The sequence below is a fragment of the Rhinopithecus roxellana genome, chromosome 5 (genome assembly GCF_007565055.1).
Source record: "Rhinopithecus roxellana isolate Shanxi Qingling chromosome 5, ASM756505v1, whole genome shotgun sequence".
NCBI lineage: Eukaryota > Metazoa > Chordata > Mammalia > Primates > Cercopithecidae > Rhinopithecus > Rhinopithecus roxellana.
This window is the reverse complement of record NC_044553.1, coordinates 93,888,554-93,910,043: the sequence shown is the minus strand read 5'-3', so window position 1 is coordinate 93,910,043 and position 21,490 is coordinate 93,888,554. Positions and strand designations below refer to the sequence as shown.

The 21,490-nt window shown below is 42.6% G+C and overlaps 1 protein-coding gene across 2 annotated transcripts in view; it reads right to left on the bottom strand.

The window, feature by feature from the left end:
• Positions 1-21,490, bottom strand: part of RTN1 (reticulon 1) — a 278,823-nt gene that overhangs the window by 114,691 nt on the left and 142,642 nt on the right. The window contains exon 3 of one of the 2 annotated variants that reach the window (XM_030931054.1): positions 20,083-20,832. The exons of the other annotated variant lie outside the window; for it this stretch is intronic. Within the exon in view, the coding sequence (XP_030786914.1) occupies positions 20,083-20,832 (750 nt within the window). The remainder of the gene's footprint in view (positions 1-20,082; positions 20,833-21,490) is intronic. 2 annotated transcript variants of the gene reach the window in all.

Sequence of the window (21,490 nt, the reverse complement as noted above, 5' to 3'; positions counted from 1 at the left end):
CTGAGTTCTGAAGACCTGAGAACTGAAGAACAAGCTGAGTTAAGCCCAAGGTCCATCCAGTTCCAAAGCAACAACAGAAACTCTGATGGCTTTTAAAGAACAGATTTGTTTTTCATCCATATAAAGTTCATGGTTAATGTTGAAATATAATTAATTAGCTAACGACAAGAGTCTATCTTTAACAAGAGCCTCGAGGCACAGGGTTAGCGGGCACATTTGTTGTCCTTGTAGCAACCTTAACATGTCCATTCCAATATTCTAATTCTGTCAGGCCTTCTTTGACGATTGTATTTAAAATAGCTTTCTTTAGCCTGCTTTATTTTGGAATTCACAGCACTTACCACTGCCTGATACTATGTGATGTGTTTTTTTTTTTTTTTTGTATACTGTTAGTCTCTTCTACTAATTAAGCTCCATGAGAGTAGGGAGTCTGCTTTCTTCTCCACTCTCTCCCCTAGTGCCTACAAAACAGTCTGGCATGCAATGGGTTCTCAATAGTTGTTGATATAGTAATGTTGCTGAATTTACAAATGTTCACTTACCAAGAGTCAGCATCATTTGAAATGAGGAAGAAAGGTCTAGGAAGGAGTTAACTGCTTGATAATTCTCTCTCCCTCTCTTTCCGTCTGTCTGTCTCTCTTACACACACACACACACACACACACACATACACACACACACAGAAACAGAAGTCTTCAGGAGATGAACACCTAGAGCCAAGGAAACATTCTGACAACAGCCTTGTCCAGTTTTCAGTAGGAAGAAACAGGACCCAATCAGTATGAAAGATTTGAAAAGAGATCGCTGTGTTCTACTGAAACTAAAAAAAAAAAATAGGGAATTGCTGCAAGTAAGCCAGATGGAGTAGAATGCCATGAAACTTACAGCAGATGGCACTAAAATATTAAACTAACATTTCCTTATGCTCCAAGCTGAGCTGTATGTTAACGCTGATTATAGGAGCCAGTCTATTTAAAAACATACAGATGAAAAATGAATCTGGTATTGTTAAATCATTCTGCTAAAAACAACTCCAAGCATTAGCACCTAATGTGCTTTCCCACAGGAATATGTTAATATTATTCAAGCAAGGTTATATCTAACAAAACCACTCAGAATAGGAGGTGGGGGGAAGCCCACAGTCTCAGGAATCTGTTCAAAAACAAGCTCGGTGTGGTAAAGCGTGAAAATCTGCTTCTCTGATTTCCATAGCAACGGCAGCAACCCTCAGACAGACACTTTTAAAAACCAGATTTGTTTTTCTCCTTTCCAAATACCTTTGCATGATATTTTCAGATAATGTTGAAATACAGCTGACATTGCATAAGGTGTAAACACACGGCTTGTTCCAATTGCTTCAGTATTAGACAGGGTGGCTCATCATTTTCTCTCTTAACTCACATGGTGATTCCACTGGCAACGGGTTAGCACCTGGCTCTCTGGGGATGCCCCAGTAAAGTATTGTCAACTGAAAGTCAGGCTCAATAATATTTATAGACTAGCATGAGCTACCCAGTTGAGAAGTTGAGAAGACACTCCCAAGATTTGTAAGGCATGCAAAGAAATGACATCCATCTGCTTTGCAAATATTATTTAAGGCTTCCACCTAAAAAGGAGCCACAGAATGCTTATTTACTTTCTCACTGAATCTGAGGGGTAGAGACTATCAAGTCCCAGTTACTAAGAAGTCAGGAAGAAAATTAAAAATAGAACCATGGAAACAGGGATGCGCTGAAGAATTCTATCAACTATTCTATATGTTTGAGGAATTTCATAAGAAAATATTGGGAAAAAAGAAAATCCATCTGATCATCACATAACATACAGACTGAGAGAACTTTCTACTGCTTCATATTCTTATTATAGTTAATGTAATGGAAAATAGAAGTTTAAGAGAATTTTGCTCATTGGCTAATTAAAACTAACCAACTGAAGGGGAAGAAAAAACATTTGGAGGATTCTTGGGAGAATCTGCATATGAACTAGGCATTAGATGATGTTAAGTATTTGTGTTGTTAGATGTAACAGTGAACCTATAGTTATGTAAGAAAATGTCCTATTTTTAGAGATGTACACTGAAGCATGTAGGGGTGAAACGTCTTGGTGACTGTGACTTAATTTTAAAATGCTTGTCCCAAAAGTAGACAAAACAAATATGACAAAATGATAATAATTGTTAAATTTTATCTATATATGCAAGTTCATAATACTATTTTGTTTGCTCAATGTATGCATCTGTGCATAATAATCTATTTAAAATGTCTCAAAAATGGAGCTACGAATACTCATTTCAAGAAATATCATAGATAAGAGTTAGGTATTTGAAGGGACAACCTTATCTTGTCTTCTTTAAAGGATAATTAAAATATATTCTACTTTATAGATGGCATTTCTTAGTACTTGTGAAATACATTGTATGGATTTCTGGAGCGAGCGGATGCACAACTTGTTTAGAAAGCATGTAAACAGTGGATAAAAAAGATGAAGCACAATGCATCAAACAAACAAGTTGTTACAAGAAACTTCCCTATAAGGAGAATCTTGCCCCCTGCCTTGTGGTGCCAGTCCGCCTGCCTATGGGGGTCCACACAGACAAAAAACTGCCCTGAATTAGAAGTACACCAAAGCTTACTTCCCAGTTCAGATAACTGAAAGCATATAACAAAAACAACAGAGCTTTTTGAGAGAAATGGCAGTCATCTGAAGCATTTTATGTAAGAAACAGATGAAACCCTAAGACATTTGTCTATCTACGCTAAAGAGGCGATTCCATGTTTATCATGGGAATAATGTAACTGAACCTCACCCACAAATACTACTTTAAATATTCCTAAAGTTTCTCACTGTTCAAAGGTAGCTTCCCATAAAAAATAGCCATAGGGCTGAACACCTCCTTTTTTCTTTAATTTTCCTTCCTTCCTTCCTTCCTTCCTTCCTTCCTTCCTTCCTTCCTTCCTTCCTTCCTTCCTTCCTTTCCTTCCTCCCTTAAGTGAAGGAATGCACTTCGACATTACAGCCCTTCTCCTTTCTGTTGGAATGCTAGGTGTTCTCTTTCTTTTTCTTCCTCCATCGTGGTTCTCTTCTTCTATCCCTCATTTCTTTCTCTTCCTTCCTCCTCCCTCCCTCTCTCCTTCCCTCTTCCTTCCTTCCTTCCTTCCTTCCTTCCTTCCTTCCTTCCTTCCTTCCTTCCTTCCTTCCTTCCTTCCTCTGTGTCTCTCTCTCTCTCTCTCTTTCTTTCTTTCTTTTCTCAGATCATGAAGCTTTACCCTCCCAGGCTCAAGTGATCCTGCCACCTCAGCCTTCTGAGATTTTGGGACTACAGAAGTGCACCACCATAACTAGCTAATTTTTGTATTATTATTATTATTATTATCATTTTTTCGTAAAGATGGGGTTTGTCATGTTGCCAAGGCTGGTCTCAAACTCCCGGCTGGGTCTCCCAAAGTGTTGGGATTACAGGCATGAGCCACTGTGCCCAGCCAGGGCTGAACTTTCTTTGCATGTAAAGTTTCACTTTAAAAATAGAGAGGAGTCTGCAGCACTCCAAGCTTGACAAAAATTCAGTCCCTTTTAAAGAGAAGTTCCCCTAATGGTTCTTTCTGTGAATCAATCCTGCTAGCCTGGCCACAACTGAAAGGACCAAAATTGGAGGCTTGAGCTAAATGTTGAGCATGGGGGGAATAATGTCCCTGAGGTGGGCTGTGACAGGTGAGCTCCACACTGGATGGTGAAAAAGCAGCCCAGGCTGGGGAACAAAGATGCTGAGTGCACCAAAGGAGTTGGGCTGCCAGCTGAGCTCAGGGGCAAAGCAGGCCTGCCACGGCCATGCGCTACAGGCCCACCAGAAAGCCAGCTTTGGAAGCTCCAGGTCAGCGCTGATCCACAAAAGACAGCCCACCTGTGTGGCCTCACATTCTCTCATCTCCCTGAGTAAACCCCATCACTGACTATAACCTGGGGATATAGCCATATCTAGTACAGAAAAACAATCCAATTATAACATGTGAAAATAATTGCTGTCATTTACAATTTACCATTTCTTCTACCAACCTAACCACCTTAAAAGTATGATTCAGTTTAAATTTGATTACAGTTCTAGCAAGTAGGAATTATTAGCCACATTTTACAGATGAGGCTTGGGAAGTTTCAGGGAGGTAAGTATTGGACTCAGGTTCAAACCCGAATCTTTCTTATTCTAGATCTCATGCCTTAATCACAACATAATACTGCCTGTTTCTATACTGGCCTTAATAACAAACCTTATTTTTAATTGGGTTCTGCAGTATTCAAAATGAGAAGAAGCATTCATTGCAGAAGGTTTTCCATTTTATGGGGGTTATACAGTTTCAACAGACTGGTCTTGTGCAAATTCGATAGGCTCAGCTCAGTAAAGAAAAGGCTGAACACAGGCCCACAGTGATGTCACCTTCTGCTTTGCCAACTCAAGTCTTTTATTGACTATGTCAGCTGAACCTCAGAAAGCATCCTTCTCTGCTGACTACATTTGCCCTCTCCTGGGCTGATCACTCCAGGAATGAACAACTGAGAGAGAAATGCTTTTCATGAGTAATAGTAGGAGATCCACATATAATGTTCCCTTCTTAATTAGCCTATTATTCTTTAACTTCTCATTGAACTCAATAACATTTAAATGTGCTTTTGAAAAAGAACACAAGCTATAAAGCACATTGACATACAATAAAATCCCACAACAGACTTCAGTGGCTTCACCTTCGTGTATGGAGTTGCCATTCACTTATTTATTAAATGTTTATTAAGTTCCCACTACTCACTAGGCATCACTGTAAGCACTAGAGATATAGCAGTGAACAAAAGGCTGTGATCTCAAAAAGCTTAAAGTCTACTTGGGAGAGATAGGCAATAAACAAATAAAGGAAGGCACACATCATATACTGGGTGATGATAAGTGCTATGAAGATCAAGACAAGAGATCATTGTGCAAGAGGTCCGTAATAAGGACCTCATCGAATTTCCAGTGTGCTCCATGCATCAAGATGCATAGAGTCATGTGACAAATTCTGGTCAATGAGCTATAGGCAAAAGTGACATTTGTCATTTCCAGGGGAGGTTTTTAAGAGCTGGTATCAGCTCTTTCTTCCTCTGGCATAGCAACCTGAGAAGCCATATGTTGAGACTCAGCTGGCACAGAAGAAAGGGAGCTTGGATCCCTTTGTAGCTGAATAAAGGAAAGCCTCCACCAAATAGCAATAGTTGAAAGCTAGAAATAAATGTTTGTTGAGCTAAGACATTGAAAATTTGAGGTTTATTACTATAGTATGGCCTAACAGAGTCAAAAGAGTAAGGCACACACCTGAGGCTAAGGGGGGATTGTGGAGGGAGCCCCAAAATACATAGGCCTAAAGATGATAACAAAAATCTATATACAACAGATAGGGCTAAGTGGTATCCAACCCTGGCTGGACATTCTAAATCAGCTGAGGCATAGTAGAAAATACTGATCTACAGATGTTATATCCACATATTATATTTTGAGATATTATGGGTGAGGAACTAAGCATATATTTATTGAAAACTACAGTCAACAGAAAATGACAAATTGGGTCAGCTGGCTTTAGGAAACCTCCCCAGAGGCAACCTGTCCCACAATATACTTTGGAAAGAGCTTATTAGTGAGATCAATTCAACTTCCGATCAATTGTTGGAAAGCAGTCAATCAAACTGTGAAATAGGAAGAAAACCTGCAAACTTACTAACTGAAATGTTATGAAACAGTATGTTGCAGAAAGTATTCCTGCATTAAATGAATAACTGGGCCAGGCGTGGTGGCTCACGCCTATAATCCCAGCACTTTGGGAGGCCAAGGTAGGCTGATCACCTGAGGTCAGCAGTTTGAGACCAGCCTGGGCAATAAGGCGAAACCCTGTCTCTACTAAAAATACAAAATTAGTTGGGTGTGGTGGGGCATGCCTGTAATCCCAGCTACTTGGGAGGCTGAGGCAGGAGAATTGCTTGAACCCGGGTGGTGGAGGTTGTAGTCAGCTGAAATTGCCCCCACTGCACTCCAGCCTGGGTGACAAGAGTGCATCTCAAAAAAAAAAAAAAAAAAAAAAAGAGTAACTGTATTAGATTCTCCCAAAGCCCCATCTCATTGTATAATTATTATTAAAATAAATATTTAAATAGCAACAATATTAGAGGATAAGTACTTTACCTAAATTATCTCAAATAATCATCCCAAGAATCCTGTGATATAGGTACTATTATCCCCTTTGAACAGACAAAAAAACTGAAATGCAGACAGGTTAACTTGCCCAGAGTCACATAGCTAGTAGTAAGTGGAGAAGGTAAGACCCAGATCCAATTGGCGCATGATTTTTTAACGCAGTGAAAAGGAGACATGCAATCAAAAGGATACAGTTTCTTGAGGCAGGGAATCTAGACAAGGGGCCACTGGTGGGGGAAAGGACCGCAGGCATGGGGTTGGGAGCAGCTGCTCTGATTCTAGTTGAGGATTCCCAGTCCTTTGAAAACAGAACGGCTTCACAGGATGCCAAAGCATGATGGAAATTTCCGATGAAAACAATCTACTCTTTTTGCCCCAGGCAATAATGAGCTGAGCTCCCCACTAGGATGAAGTTCCCCTCATATATTTCCAGTGTAACTCATAACTTGGCATTCTGGTTTAGACCAGATTCAGACAAGCTTCAGAGCACTTACTGCTGAGAATGGGGACTTGGACTAAGGAAAACACTGCACAAAGTCGCAGGCATGTCTTACCCTCAGGCAGCTCACTCCTTCGCCCAATTCAGAGAGAATCAGCAATTTCCCGAGCTTGCTAGGCTAGCCCTAGAGAGGGACTTCAGTTTTCCTAGGTGTCTCCTGGCTTTTAGAGGGTGCCAGCTACTCACCTTGTGGTTATAAAAGATTTGTATAGTTTTTATGACAACATTTTAGGAAGAAGCAATAAAACATCTTCAAGACAGAACTGTCTTTTTAAAATTTGCCCAGAATTACCATACCAGTAATTCTAGCAGTTGAGCAAAGGACAGTACCAGCAAAGGACAGTATAAAGGGGAAAGGTACAGAGAAGAAGCAAGACTTATAAAATTATGCTTATAAAAATTAGACTAATAGGCCAGGTGTGGTGGGTCACACCTGTAATCCCAGCACTTTGGGAGGCCGAGGCAGGCAGATCACGAGGTCAGGAGTTTGAGGCCAGCCTGGCCAACATAGTGAAACCCGGCCCCAACTAAAAATTAAAAAATTGGCCAGGCATGGTGGTGGGCACCTGTAATCCCAGATACTTGGGAGGCTGAGGCAGGAGAGTCGTTTGAACCCAGGAGGTGGAAGTTGCCGTTAGCCGAGATTGCGCCATTGCACTCCAGCCTAGGCGACAGAGTGAGACTCTGTCTAAAAAAACAAACAAACAAACAAAAAAGACGAATAAAGTTATGGGACATGTGCCACAACATACATTCTAACTATAGATCTTCTTTCTGAATTTTATATTACATCATGGGTTATCCCATTAGAATAATGCTGGCCACAGTAATAAATAATCCCAAAATTTCAGTGGCTTAACATGGAAGGAATTTTTTGTTGTTGCTGCTAATTTAAAAGATGAGTGTGAGTGTTCACTAGCAGGTAGCTTTCCACCAGGTAGTCATTTAGGAGCCCAGGTTCCTTCTCCTTTGCCATCCCCTTGGTCTAGAGCCTTGAAGGAGGAAAAGGCACAACTGCATCTCAGCCATCTTCCCAGATGTGACCCATATCCCCTCCACTCACATTCTATTGATAAGAATTAGAGCTTCACCTGGCTGCAAGGAGGCTGGGAAATGCAGTCCCTGACTGAGAGCCACTTCCCAAGAAGGACACTACAGAGCAGCAAGTATCAATTTGATGGAAAGTTACCCACCTCTACCCATTACAACATGGGTATCATATAAACCAGCAGGTCCCCAAACCCATGGCCACGGACCGGTACTGATCCATGGTCTGTTAGGTACTGGGCCGCACAGCAGGAGGGGAGCAGAGGGTGAGTGAGCATTTCTGCCTTAGCTCCACCTCCTATGCAATCAGCAGTGGCATTAGGAGATTAGATTCTCAGAGGAGTGTGAACCCTATTGTAAACTGCACAAGCAAGGGATCCAGGTTGTGCGTTCCTTATGAGACTCTAATGCCTGATGATTTGAGGTGGAACAGTTTCATCCTGAAACCGTCCCACTCTCCCACCTTCCCATGGAAAAACTGTCTTCCATGAAACTAGTCCCTGGTGCCAAAAGGGTTGGGGACCACTGATAAAAACTACAGGGGCAAATATATATAGCGGGAGAGACAAAACTTAATACTTCAGGTGAATGACCTTATGTCTCATCCCAGAGGCAATTCAGTTTCAATTTGACAGAGGAACAGTAAGGCTGGAACCCCAAAAGTATCTTTCTCAGAGAACTTTGCCCTCAGGCTCTAGGTTTGGCTCTGAAACTTTCCTCATCAACAAGTCCCTTTATGTTTTTGGCCAGAGTAGTGGGCCCTGAGGAAAAGATGTCTCCATAAGAACTAAAATGTAAATCGTAAGAGGACTTATAAATCATTAAAAGTCAAGATGTTTGGCTTTGGAACTATAGCACGCCTTGGTGAAATATATAAAATCTTCTCTAAATTTCAGGACTCTGTTTTCAGAGGACTAAGAAAGGGCATTAAAAATCTGGACCTTAGGCCTGGTGTGGTGGCTCACGCCTGTAATCCCAGCACTTTAGGAGGCAGAGGCAGGTGGATCACTTGAGGTCAGGAGTTCAAGACCAGCCTGGCCAAAATGGTAAAACCCCATCTCTACTAATAATACAGAAATTAGTCAGGCACCTGTAATCCCAGCTACTTGGGAGGCTGAGGCAAGAGAATTGCTTGAACCTGGAAGGCAGAGGTTGCACTGAGCCAATATCATGCCACTGCACTCTGGCCTGGGCAACATGGTGAGACTCCATCTCCAAAAAAAAAAAAAAAAATGTGGACCTCAACAAAGAGAGGAGGAAGAAAATAAAAGGAATAAATTGACAATTAGACTATTTTACTTATATCCAAACTTTCTAGAATCATTTATTTATGATTTTCTTTATTTTCAACATTTAAGAAAACCATGTTTGTATGTAAAAAAGATTCAAGTATAAATTGGTTAAGCTAAAGAAAATAATTAAATGCTTTCCAAATGATTGGAGTGAATTTCCAGCTTACAGACCATGCTAACACTTGAACTAGCTGCCTATGTTATATAGCATTATAAAACTCTTTATATCTACATACATTTTTGATATTAAATCTTAAATCTCAAAATTCTAAAGAAACTTACTATAGAGAACATTTAGCTTTGCTTATGAGGAGGCCAAGTACCTGGAAATCAATTTAGTTGGAAAAAGACACTGGCTGAAAATGAGTAGCTCTTATTTCAAATCCTGGTTCTTCTACCCCTGAGAAATAACCTAGAGCAACCAACTGTACCTCAACCCTTGACTTCAATTTGAAATGAAGATGCTGACTCAAAACTCCAATTAGTAGGGAACCACAGTTCATCAATTCTACATAGTTCATAAATACATGGTATTATATTTTTTGTTTTGGTAGAGGTCAAATGGTGTAGCCTTACAATTAATTCTGCTGAAAACTAAGTTACCCATTTGCAAATATTTTTTGGAACTCTGTCCTTGTGCTTGTTTCAAGGAAAATTCGGAGGGTAATTTAAATGATCAGTCATCACAGAAACAGTACAGCCATGTGAACATTGTAAATTCATTTAAAGACATATCTTCTTACATCATAAACCAAGAAATCTTATTGTAAATTTCAAATTGTGGTGGTGTGAGAAGAGGTTAAGAAGTAGAGGTTGACGTGTAATCCCAGCACTTTGGGAGGCCGAGGCGGGTGGATCACGAGGTCAGGAGACCATCCTGGCTAACACGGTGAAACCCCGTCTCTACTAAAAAAATTCAAAAAAAAAAAAAAAATTAGCCGGGCATGGTGGTGGATGCCTGTAGTCCCAGCTACTAGGGAGGCTGAAGCAGAAGAATGGCGTGAATCCGGGAGGCGGAGCTTGCAGTGAGCCGAGATCACGCCACTACACGCCAGCCCGGGTAACAGAGCAAGACTCCGTCTCAACAAACAAACAAACAAACAAACAAACAAAAAAGAAGTAGAGGTTGAATATTTTCATGGCAACCACTGGATGGCAATAGACATTAACAGTGAGTGGGGACAATCAATACAAAAGCAACTTTCTGCTTTACTTGACTTTCTCCGCATTTTCAGAAGTAGAATCAAACCGAGCTTCAGAGATGTTAGGGAGAAGTAGACAAGAGTGAATTCGGAAGTGAAAGAATTAGGTTTTGGGACACATACTCTGCTTTTGCAAGTGCTTTGTAGGCAGATAAATCTCTCAAGATTTCAGTGCTCAGTAAAGAGTTTTAAGAAAATGAAGTGTCTGCCAGAAGGGAAGAGTTAAGCCAGAATGTTATATTTAACAGAATATGCAACTTTGAACTGGATTACTATTAGTGGTAGTGAAATGTTTGATCTTGTTTAATAAAGTCATGCTGGTTGCTCCTGATTTGTGCATGGAAGACTACAACTCAACCCCACTCCTCTCCCTCTCCTGCTACAAATTTTCCAGGCTATGAACAGAGATCACCCAGAGGACTCCTCTGACCCGGGAGACCCCAAACTACTGAAACAACGAATGGTTAGCTCCTCTGTGTCCCCACCATATACTGCTGGGGCCTTTGTTCTAGTGGCATTGTGGGGTGGAGAGATGTTAGGTGAAATCCCCTGGAGTGAGCTGGCAAGACCAGGCTGTGTTTACATGATCTCCCCTTCACTCTCCCATAAGGAGGTGGAGGTCTGGAAGTGTAAACAGTATACATTTCACTCTAAATTCTATTTACCCACAAGAACCATTTTAACTAACATCTAAGCCTAAACAGAAAATCCAACTGGCCTTGGAAAAAGTTAAGTCACTGGAGGAAAAACCTGCCAAAGATTACTCTGAGGACATTGAGAGATCAGCCCTGGCATAGTCCCTAGAGTAATGATTCTTAAGTTCTCTGCCTACAATTAACTGGGGAGCTACTTAATGAAGCAGATGCATTTGCCCCTCCCTAGGAAATCCTGGGGTGGGCCCAGGAATTCTGTATTTAAACAAACCGCTTCTGATATAAATGGTCTACCAACTACCCTTTGAGAAACACTATCTAGAAAAACTGAACAGTTCCACTGAGCCCCTAATCTGCTCTTCCTGCCACTCACACCCACTTCCACAAGGAAAGAGAAAAGTCCTGGATCAATGCTTTGCCTGGCCAAGAGGACCACCATTTCAACCTAGGTCACTTAGAACCCAGGAGCGCCATTACAGAGATGGGACAACTTAGGAATCTCTGAGTAAATCACCAAGAGAGACCACGGCCAAATGCAGTCTTGAGCTGAAGTAACCAGACTGAGTAGTGTGCTTGCCCCAACTTGAAGCCCCAGTTTGAGTATCTACTTTAAAGTTGCCTTCGTTCTAACTTTAGCCTCTGCTCTCTGACAGGCTGCTGACTTTTCCTTGCCTGTTAGTATAATTTTGATTCATATTTGGGATGTTCTTTAGACTTTCTGAAGTTTTTGTGATTTCTTGGCCCTAGGCAAGCATGTATCTAACTCTAAATAACCAACTTGCTTGACCATAATCCCTACCTATCTCTCTAGGGGTCTTATTTAACCTCCACAGGTACCATATTGGACCATTCCAGCTCCAGTTTCAGCCACCCGAACATCACCATCACCTAAATACATTAAACCCATTGCTTGGCTAGGGAAATACTCTAGATATAGTGCTCAAATAGGGAGATCATTTCAGTGCCATCATAATTCAAATGGATGTTTTTCGAAAAGCAGACACACAAAAAAATGAGTTCAATGACTAATGAAGCAGCATCAGAGTTTGGGGTATTTTTCCCCATTGTAAATATTTTTGCATCTCTTTGTAATCATTGTTGATAAAAACTGAAATATAATTTGAGGGGTATTGGGGATAAAGTCACCCCTAGCACCAATCCAAAGCATCAGTAGGTCCTATTAAGTCCATCTCCAAAACATATCTCAAATCCATCCATTCCCTCCATCTCCAATGCTACCACCTCTCCAAGCCATTGCCATCTCATGCTTGCAAGAGCTTCCTAATTTGTCTTCCTGCTTCCATGCTTGCTTGTCCTCCTTCAGCTCTTTCTCCCTAGAGCAGCCAGTGTGACCTCTAAAAACTGCAAAGGAGGTCATATCACTTTCTAGTTTAAAAACATTTCTGAGGCTTCTTAGTATGCTTAGGAAAGACCAAGCTTAGCACCATGGTGTGTGCATGGAAGGGCATTGCCAATCTTCCGCCTCCATTTCTTGCTATTCTTCCCCTTGCCTACCACATTCTAGCAACATCAACTTGTTTTCCATTTATAGAATATCCCCAGAACTTTCCTGTCTCTGGTCTTTGCATTTTCTATTGTCTGGAACTTACTTTAATCAGCTCTTGCCATAGCTGACTTCTCCGTTTCCTCCTTCTCAGAGGCCTTCCCTGACCTTCCTAAGTGCCACCCACCACCAGGTACTCTCTTACACATCACTCTGTTGATTTTCTTCTTAATGTCTACTCCCTCCTCCACCAGAATGTAAGCCCCATGAGGGGTAGATTCAAGTCTGCTTTGGTAACCACTACATTTCTAGTGTCAGTCACGTCCTATGCCATATTGGTTGAATCAAAGGAAAGATGGATGTATGAATAGGTAAAGTATTGCTTTGGTGGGACTGGCATAACCTTGAGTGAAATTTATGTATTATATTTTTGTATTACAGGAGTGTTTTGTGGGGTCACAAAGATAGAATCTAGATGTGCAGAAACTATGTCTATGAGGGTCCCACCCAGACTTTAGAGGGAAGTAGGGCTAGCATTTGAGAGTAGAGAATCTTCTTGACCTCATGTTGCCTCTGAGAATTAGAAGTATCTGAATTATGTCCTCCAAACTCCATTATTTTAAGTGAGGTTGATCTATGTGAGGAACAGAGGAGAAAAGAGCCTGCATAGGGAATTAGGATCGCCATCTATTAATAAATAGGAGCATTATCTCTTGGAGGCATAAAAATGTTTGCTGCCTGGGAGTTCTCTCTCTACAGGCAAGTTTAAGGATGACTTGATTCCATTTTAGGAGTTGATCAATGCCCTACTGCATGCCCAAACCAAATTTACTAGAAGGGTTTATTGTGTCCCAAAGATTTGGTATTAAAAGTATTACAAAGGTACAATAACCATTTTAGATCTTTATACACACCTTGGAATTGAAGTGGCAAGAATACCTGTCCCTAGAAATAATAAGTGCTGGGGCCACCAAGATTGGCAGCAACATCTATCCAAAGCTGAGAAGGAAACCCAGCCACTCAGTGAAGCCACCATTAAAAAAAAAAAAACCCAGATCAATATGCAATTGGAACAGAGCTAATTCTGTGACAGCTTCAGAAGGAAAAGCCATGAATTCAGCTGGCTGCTGGCAGCTCCTTCTATCACTGGGCAAAGTCTCACAAAAGTAGCTTAGTGGCTTTCAATAGTCTAAGGTGGGCTGGTTGCAGTGGCTCACGCCTGTAATTCCAACATTTTGGGAGGCCGAGGTGGGCAGATCACTTGAGGCCAGGAGTCCAAGACCAGCCTGGCCAACACAGCAAAATCCTGTCTCTACCAAAAAAAATACAAAAATTAGTCAGGCATGGTGGTGCATGCCTGTAGTCCCAACTACTCAGTAGGCTGAAGCAGGAGAATTGCTTGACCCTGGGAGCAGAGGTTGCAGTGAGCTGAGATTGTGCCACTGCACTCCAGCCTGAGTGACAGAGTGAGACCCTGTCTAAAAAAAAAAAAAAGTCTAAGGTGGAAAATCGATGTCTCCATCTAAGTATTTCCATGGCATAGCATACACCAACACAGGAATCACACTTTATCCAGCAGTTACTGGTCCATCTTGTTGAAAGCTGACAAAGAACAGCAGCTTCAGTGGAGGGGCACAGAGCTCAAGTGGAATCTAATATCTGTACCATGAGAGAAAGAGACTTTCCAAGAATCTTTACAGCCTGGTATACTAATACAGTGTCATGACTGTGAATACATACAGGACAAGGGTATAATGACTTTTTTTTTTTTTTAGAATTATGAGAAGAAAGTAAATGGGTCACACTTACTTTGGTTCCCTCCCAAATATTTCAGGACAGAAGTAATATCTAGTATAATAATGAAAAGTAATAACAAACATCATAAATGCTAGATAGATGAAAATCTATTCCGTTTGAGAAGACCTCCATCTGGTAGCCATCCCACGAATCACCCCTCCAAGGAAAAGACAGGCTTTTCCCTGCCACAAGGGGCTGAGCCCTCCAGGCTCAAGCTGCTGTAACTGCTATACACAGAGGAGGCCATGGGTGAGGAGGCTGCAGAGGCCTGCCTCCAGGGCATGGACAGGCACCTCTCTAACAGAAAGAGATAGAAACAGCTGAGTCCCCCTCAGTATCTTTAATTTAAAAGCATGATATGTCTAAGGCATGCTCACCAACATGTTTTCTTAGAAGGTCTGGGTTGCTTAGCTCATCTGTTTACAATAGAAATTCTCAAGCTTCAGTATCATTATTAAAAGTGCAGATTTATGCCCCAGCCAATTCTCATTCTGTAGTTTTGAGGTGGGGGTAGAGTGAGAATCTGAATTCTGAACAAGCACTCCAAAAGGTTCTGAGGTACCTGGTCCCCAAGCAACACTTAAGTCCATGCCAGCTTAAAGAAATATTTCTCAACCTGGGTCACTGGTTGCATACTTTAGGGTTCCAAAAAGAGAATTTTTACATTTTTGTATTTTTATTTTGACAATAGTTTTTCAAATAGTAAGAACATTCTGGATCATTTGGGTGATAATTTTATAACCAAACACTACTGCAAGACTTCTACTGAAGTATGTATAGTCAGGTCAGCACTGAGTAACTTTAACTTTGCCTCAGGCTAATGAGTTTTTACTTGGATCCAGACTTAGTTCTTTTAAATTATTTTGTTGCTCTCTGATGGATGGATGAATGAAAATTTATTTTACTCAACTCCCCGTTGGTAGAGTGTTTTTTCCAACTTTCTCATTACTATGAAAAATGCTATAGGAAAGATATTCACATGTATCTTTCTGACTCTATTTACACAGGTGTATAATTTACTTATTTTTGCCCACCTGGTATAGCATTTCTATGGGATAAATTCCTAACAGTATTCAAAAGGTATGAGAACTTAGAACTGTAAGAGGGTTAGTCCTGGAGGTTGAGTGTTCATCACCTCATTTGCTCATGAAGGGAACAGAGGAAGGAAAAGAGCAAATTTTGACAAATTAACATGGACATACTGAATTTGGGAGGTCTATGGGATGTCCAATACACAGTGAGGGAAATCGGCCTGGAGTTTAGAAAAGAGGACTTCTTCAAAGCAAGAGATTTGAGAAGTGTCACACATAAGGCAGTGCCTGAAAACCCGCATGGGTGACAGCAGCCTTGACAGCAAGGATATGCGGGAGGAAGAAAGACAAGGACAGAACTCAGGGACAACACAGAGGAACTGGAAGGGAGGTAGCAAAAGAGATTAGAAAAGAGGTCAGAGAGTAAGAGGAGAACCAAAAAAGAGAAACATCAGTACGATAAGGGGAAAAAAAAGTTCTGAGAAGGAGTGAACAACTTCCATGTGAGCTGATACTGTCCCTAACTTTACTGTTAAATGAAATAAGTTACAAAACAGTATGTTCAATATAATGTTACTTTTTCAGTGAAAAACTATACATGCCTGAATACTTAAAAGAAATTCTCTGAAAAGAACAAGAACAATTAAAAAAAAAAATACAAAGGCCTGTAGTGATAGTCTGAGAATTAGGGATGGGAGGGTTGAGTAGGGAACTTTTAACTTTGTCTTTCTTTGTTGCATAGACTGGAGTGCAGTGGTATGATCATAGCTCACTGCAGGCCCGACCTCCTGGGCTCAAGTGATCCTCCCATATCAGCCACCTGAGGAGCCAGGACTACCAGCCTGCACCACCACACCCAACTAATTTTTGTATTTTTTGTAGAGATGGAGTTTCATCATGTTGCCCAGTCTGGTCTTGAACTCCTGGGCTCAAGGGATTCACCTGCCTTGGCCTCCCAAAGTGCTGGGGCTACAGGTGTGGGCCACCATGCCCAGACTCTTTAACTTTGAATTTTGTGCCATTTCGTACAGTTTGAATTTATTACAACAAATATACATTACTTTATTATTAACGTTTTAAGGACTGATCATCAGTATGATATTAGATTACAAGAGAGAACAAGAAAGATGAGACTGAAAAGAGGCCATTTGTTTGGCAAGAAGAGAGTTGGTTTCAGGTAGGAATATGAAAGCAGACTGCCATCATCTAAAACCCTGCTTCCCTGGCTGGGTGCGGTGGCTCACGCCTGTAATCCCAGCACTTTGAGAGGCCGAGGTGGGTGGATCACGAGGTCAGGAGATCGAGACCATCCTGGCTAACATGGTGAAACCACGTCTCTACTAAAAAAAAAAATACAAAAAATTAGCCGGGCGTAGTGGCAGGCACCTGTAGTCCCAGCTACTCTGGAGCCTGAGGCAGGAGAATGGCATGAACCAGGGAGGCGGAGCTTGCAGTGAGCCGAGATATGCCACTATACTCCAGCCTGGGCAACAGAGCGGGACTCCATCTCAAAAACAAAAACAAAAACAAAACAAAACATAAAAACCCTGCTTCCCAAGTTTTAAAGGATATAAGAATCACATACGCACTTATGCCCAGGGGATCTTGATTCAGTAGGTCTTGGAAGGAGCCTGAGATTCCCCAGTTCTAACAACCTCCCACATGATATCAACTTGGCTGGTCCAAGCCACACACTTTTGAGTTGCATGATAAGTAATCAGAATGCAGGAAACAAGCTCAAGGGCAAAGATACCATGATTTCCCAAAGGGTGTTCCCCTGGAATATGAACCCAATGGCACACTCTAATAAAAAATATGCTACAATCAACTAGGTTTGGTAAATATCACATACCTATCCTGATTAATCACACTGGGTATTAGCACTTTTATGAGAATTTTTAAATTGGGTTTTTACTTGGACATTCCTAACAGTTACGGCCAACCTTGTAGAAAGTAAAACATATCTACCTGCTTTAGAATCTAATGTTTATAACAGGTCATCCTAGAAGGTGTAGGGGAGCAGCGATACAGGGCAGCAAGAGCTCAGGGGTGTACAAGGACGAAAACTGAAGCATGAAGAAAGAACTGCATTTTGTCTCCAGTGCAGTAACTGCAGACGTCTCTGAAAGGTGAGAAAGCTCCAAAAGCAGGCCTTGTTAGAGCCCGTGCACCAGTTACCCTGGTGCTCCTCCTTGGTACATGCAATGATGCTATCAAATATTTGTCAAACCTTATCCTAAATATTATTCTAAATATTTCTAGGCTCTTCTGAAACTCTGTCCAGCATCAGCAGGATGGCTCATCCCCTAGATACTTGTGAATGCATAAACTTAGATGCTTGCATACCGCCAGAAGCTTCAGTGGATAAGAGCAGGAAACCACAGAAGCTGATCTGACCTCACTGCTGCCGGGAATCAAGCTTGGCATGAGCACAAACCTGCTGTCCACCAACAGTGATTAAGAATAGCCTGGGGCTGGGCGCAGTGGCTCACACCTGTAATCCCAGCACTTTGGGAGGCCAAGACAGGTGGATCACCTAAGGTCAGGTTCAGTGAGCCACAGTCACGCCATTGCACTCCAGCCTGGGCAATAAAAGCAAAACTCTGTCAAAAAAAAAGAAAAAAAAAATCCAGCCTGGGGGAGGCTGGGCAGCACTGATCCTTTCTCACCTGCTGAGACAGAGCAAGTGAGACCAAAAAGAACCTCAGAGCTCAAATTGCCTGCTGGCATTGTTGAATCACCTGCCCAGGACCTCCAGTTCTTGGCTGCCTCAGAATGGCCTTTTAGACTCTTCATAGATAGTGCAGTGGAGCAGTGAGTTTCAGTGGGAGACTAGACTTCAAAGGACCCCACAGTGCAGAAGAGAGTGGAGATTATTCACCCTAGCACGCCTTCATCTTTTGAAAAGACTGCCACTCCCTCCCCTCTACCTTCTAAACTTGGCAGCACAGGGTCCAAGCCATATGGGGCAACTTGTACAGAGATTCAAATGACACCAAATTGGCCACAAAAGATACTCTGAAGCCTTTGCATTCACAGCTGCAGTTTTCCATCTCCTCAGCTCTTCATCAGGCGTCTGGTCAGTCCGTGCCAGCTGTTGTCCTTGTCTCTCAATAGGCATGCAAAGTTCCCTTTTCTCTTTAGCTCTCAGATTTATTTACTTTTGAGAATAAACATATTTGAACAGCACTGTGTACATGGGGACTATCTCAGGAACATTAGTTAGGGGATAAAATGGAGACACATGCCTGTTACAGTACAGTGACATGAACACATGCTCAGCATGACTCAAGCTTGACTGTTTTGGGGCCCCAAGGGGCTGAAGGTTGTTCATGTTAATACTGTTTCCTGTGGTTCCCTGCAAGCTGCAGGGTCTTTTCCTACCACATCAGGAGAGTAGCAAAAAAAATCCAAAATGGTTTTAATATTGACCCAACAAACACATTCACACTGTTACATCTGTCTTCAAATATCTTCCCTACCTATCACACACACGAAATATGCTTTCAGCTCTTTAAGAAGAGTTATTTGGGAAATCAAGAGTCAATTATATCAGCCCCCACACCATGCCACGTGTCTGAGCCACAGCAACCATGTATCTTTTTATTTCAGTCCTCTAGGTTCCTCCATTCTATTCCAATGTGTTAATTTTAAAGAATTTAGCAGCTAGCTTCCAATTTAAAATAACGAGAAAGATTTTGTCCTCTATTTTTATATGAAGCACTTTAACTGCTGCTAACATCATTGAAGTTGGCAGAGGCACAGGAAAGAGGGTATACCCTTGAAATCACTTATCTCCAAAAGGCAAAGGCACATACAGCACTTCTAAAGGAAGCACTACCCCTCAGCTGAGCCCCAGCTCAGCTGAAAAGTAGAAGAGATGGGTGGGAGGGGACCTTGAATACAGTTGTTAGGGTTTGTTTTAAAGTCCTACCTGAGTGTTCTCTCCCCAGGAACTGGGTAGAAGTTCTCTAACTTCACCCATTAACAAAAATAGAATGAGCAGGACCTCACTTAGTCATGTGACTCTATTTCCTTTCTTGAATTCCATAAGACAACTGCAATCAGGTGTGGTGAACGATTTTTGGGGAAGAATCTCTTGTACACATATAGTGTCTGGAAAACAAATAATGACTTCCATTTTTTCTTGCATTTGAAGACTCACCTCAAAATTTTTCATAGGGAGAACATAATGACCACATTAAATTCATTCTAAGTAAAAGAGACTTTAAAAATGAATGAATCACCTTTGGTCTTGCTTAGGGACAAGAGAAAACTCTGGACCCAACTGTGGTCTCTGTCTTGCCTGACTCACTGGGACACAAAAACCTCATCAAGGTCCAAATCCCTTGCCCTTGGGTAAGAGAAAGGATGGAGCTGAGCTCCACTTTGCACACTTAAGAAACAGGCCTGACTGGCAAAATAGAACATGCTAGTGGTGGGTTCCAGCACCTACAGAGACTGAGCAGGGGGACTGGAGCGGAGCCTGGACAACAACAAGAAAAGCATCGCTTTCCTGGGGAAGGAAACCCAGTCCTGGAATGGAAAGACAGGCGCATGCACTCCATTCAGGAGATCATGGAGTGAACACAAAACCGCTCATTATTAGGGAGGCTCGGTTCAGCCAGTCCTGTGTCACCCTGAGCACGTGGTTCTGCCACTGACTTCTGTCCCAGCTGCAAATCTGAATTCTCTCATCTCCTCCTATCCCCCTTGGAACTGTTCTCTGGTGAACTGTTTGATTAGCATGGGGATGACTCCGGGGCTGAGCCAGAACCACCCCTGCTGAATGCTCAGAGCACCCAGAGGGAGGACACTAACCAAGCATCCCTGCTGCAGTCGGATCCTTTACCTTTTTGCCTATTGAGAAACAGCAGTGGGGGCAGGGTGCCAGGACCTAGAGGCCCAGGACCCTTTGTGGCCACAGGACTTTGGTTGGAACTTGCATCTTCCTCAGGCTTCCGTGGCAACACGGGCGTCTCAGGCTCCAGGACTCCGTCTCCAGGGGGCAGCTCGGGGACAGGCTGGGGCTCAGCTGAGGGGTAGTCGAGGAAAGAACCCGGCTCAGCCAGGCCCCGCCGGCTGGGCGCGCGCTCCTCGGCCCGGACCCCTGTCTCCTCCCGGATGGCGTCCAGGGCGCCGGGCTTCATCGGGGGTGAGTCCTGCTCCCGCTTGGGGCTCTCCTCTGAGGCCGAGGAGGCATCGCACGACTCGATGATGAGCTCGCTGTCCAGCTCGGCCTCGCGCTCCTCCCTCAGGATGCTGTACTGGATGGATGGCGAGGCGGGCGAGGGCGGTGGGCCGCCCACGTGGCCAAAGCTCACGTATCCCGAGGGCAGTGCGTCCTCAGCGGCCATGGGGTCCTCGGACACCAGCTCGATCTCTGAATCCCCCGACTCTGCGCTGCTAGCCTCGTGGTCCAGGGGGCTGGGGATGGTTGGCGGTCCAGACCTGGCCTTGACCTCGGGCCTGTCGGCCAGCTGGCCCACCGGCCGTGGGCTCTCGGCGGTTTCATATGATAATCCCTTTGCTTCTTTGATGGCGATGATCAGCTCATCCTCGGAGATGCTGCCTTTCCCCTGGGATTCTGCAGCAGATGGTTCTGTCGTCCCACAGAGCGAAGGAGAGCCAGGGAGGTACACACACGGACAGACAGATGGACAGAGAGAGGAGGGATAAAACAAAATTCCATTAAGGGAGATGTTTTGTCATTGCTTGAGAAACACATATCTCATTAGCACAAAAATAATCTGTTTCCAGGGCTATGCTGGAAAGACAGGCCACCTGAACTAAAAGGCTAATTACTGTTATGGCCCAATTAATCAGTGTTTTACAGACCTATCTATCTTCAGCTAGCTATTTTAAAAAATGACCCAGCAATATCTTAGCAACAGAATCTCAGTTGGTTTTCCTGTTTCAATGCAGAGAAGATTATACAAGTCATCGTTTTAATTTCTGATTCATTCTCTCAGGGAACTTTTTCAATTTCACAGATTTTATCAGATAATCTGATGTATACAGCTCTCTAATTGGGCCCACCAATATCAACAAATCTGAAAATCACCTATTATTCCCTGTCCATTGCTGTTTACATCCTCTCCTTTAGCAAGACAAAGACAGGTAATTTTGAGCCTTGGATACAACTTGACTTCTGAGCTTTATATTTCCTATAAGAATCAGTATCTTTTTTTTTTTTTTTTTTTTTTTTGCCACTAAGTGAAGCAATGTAAGAGATCACTTCTGCCAATTCCACCAAGCAG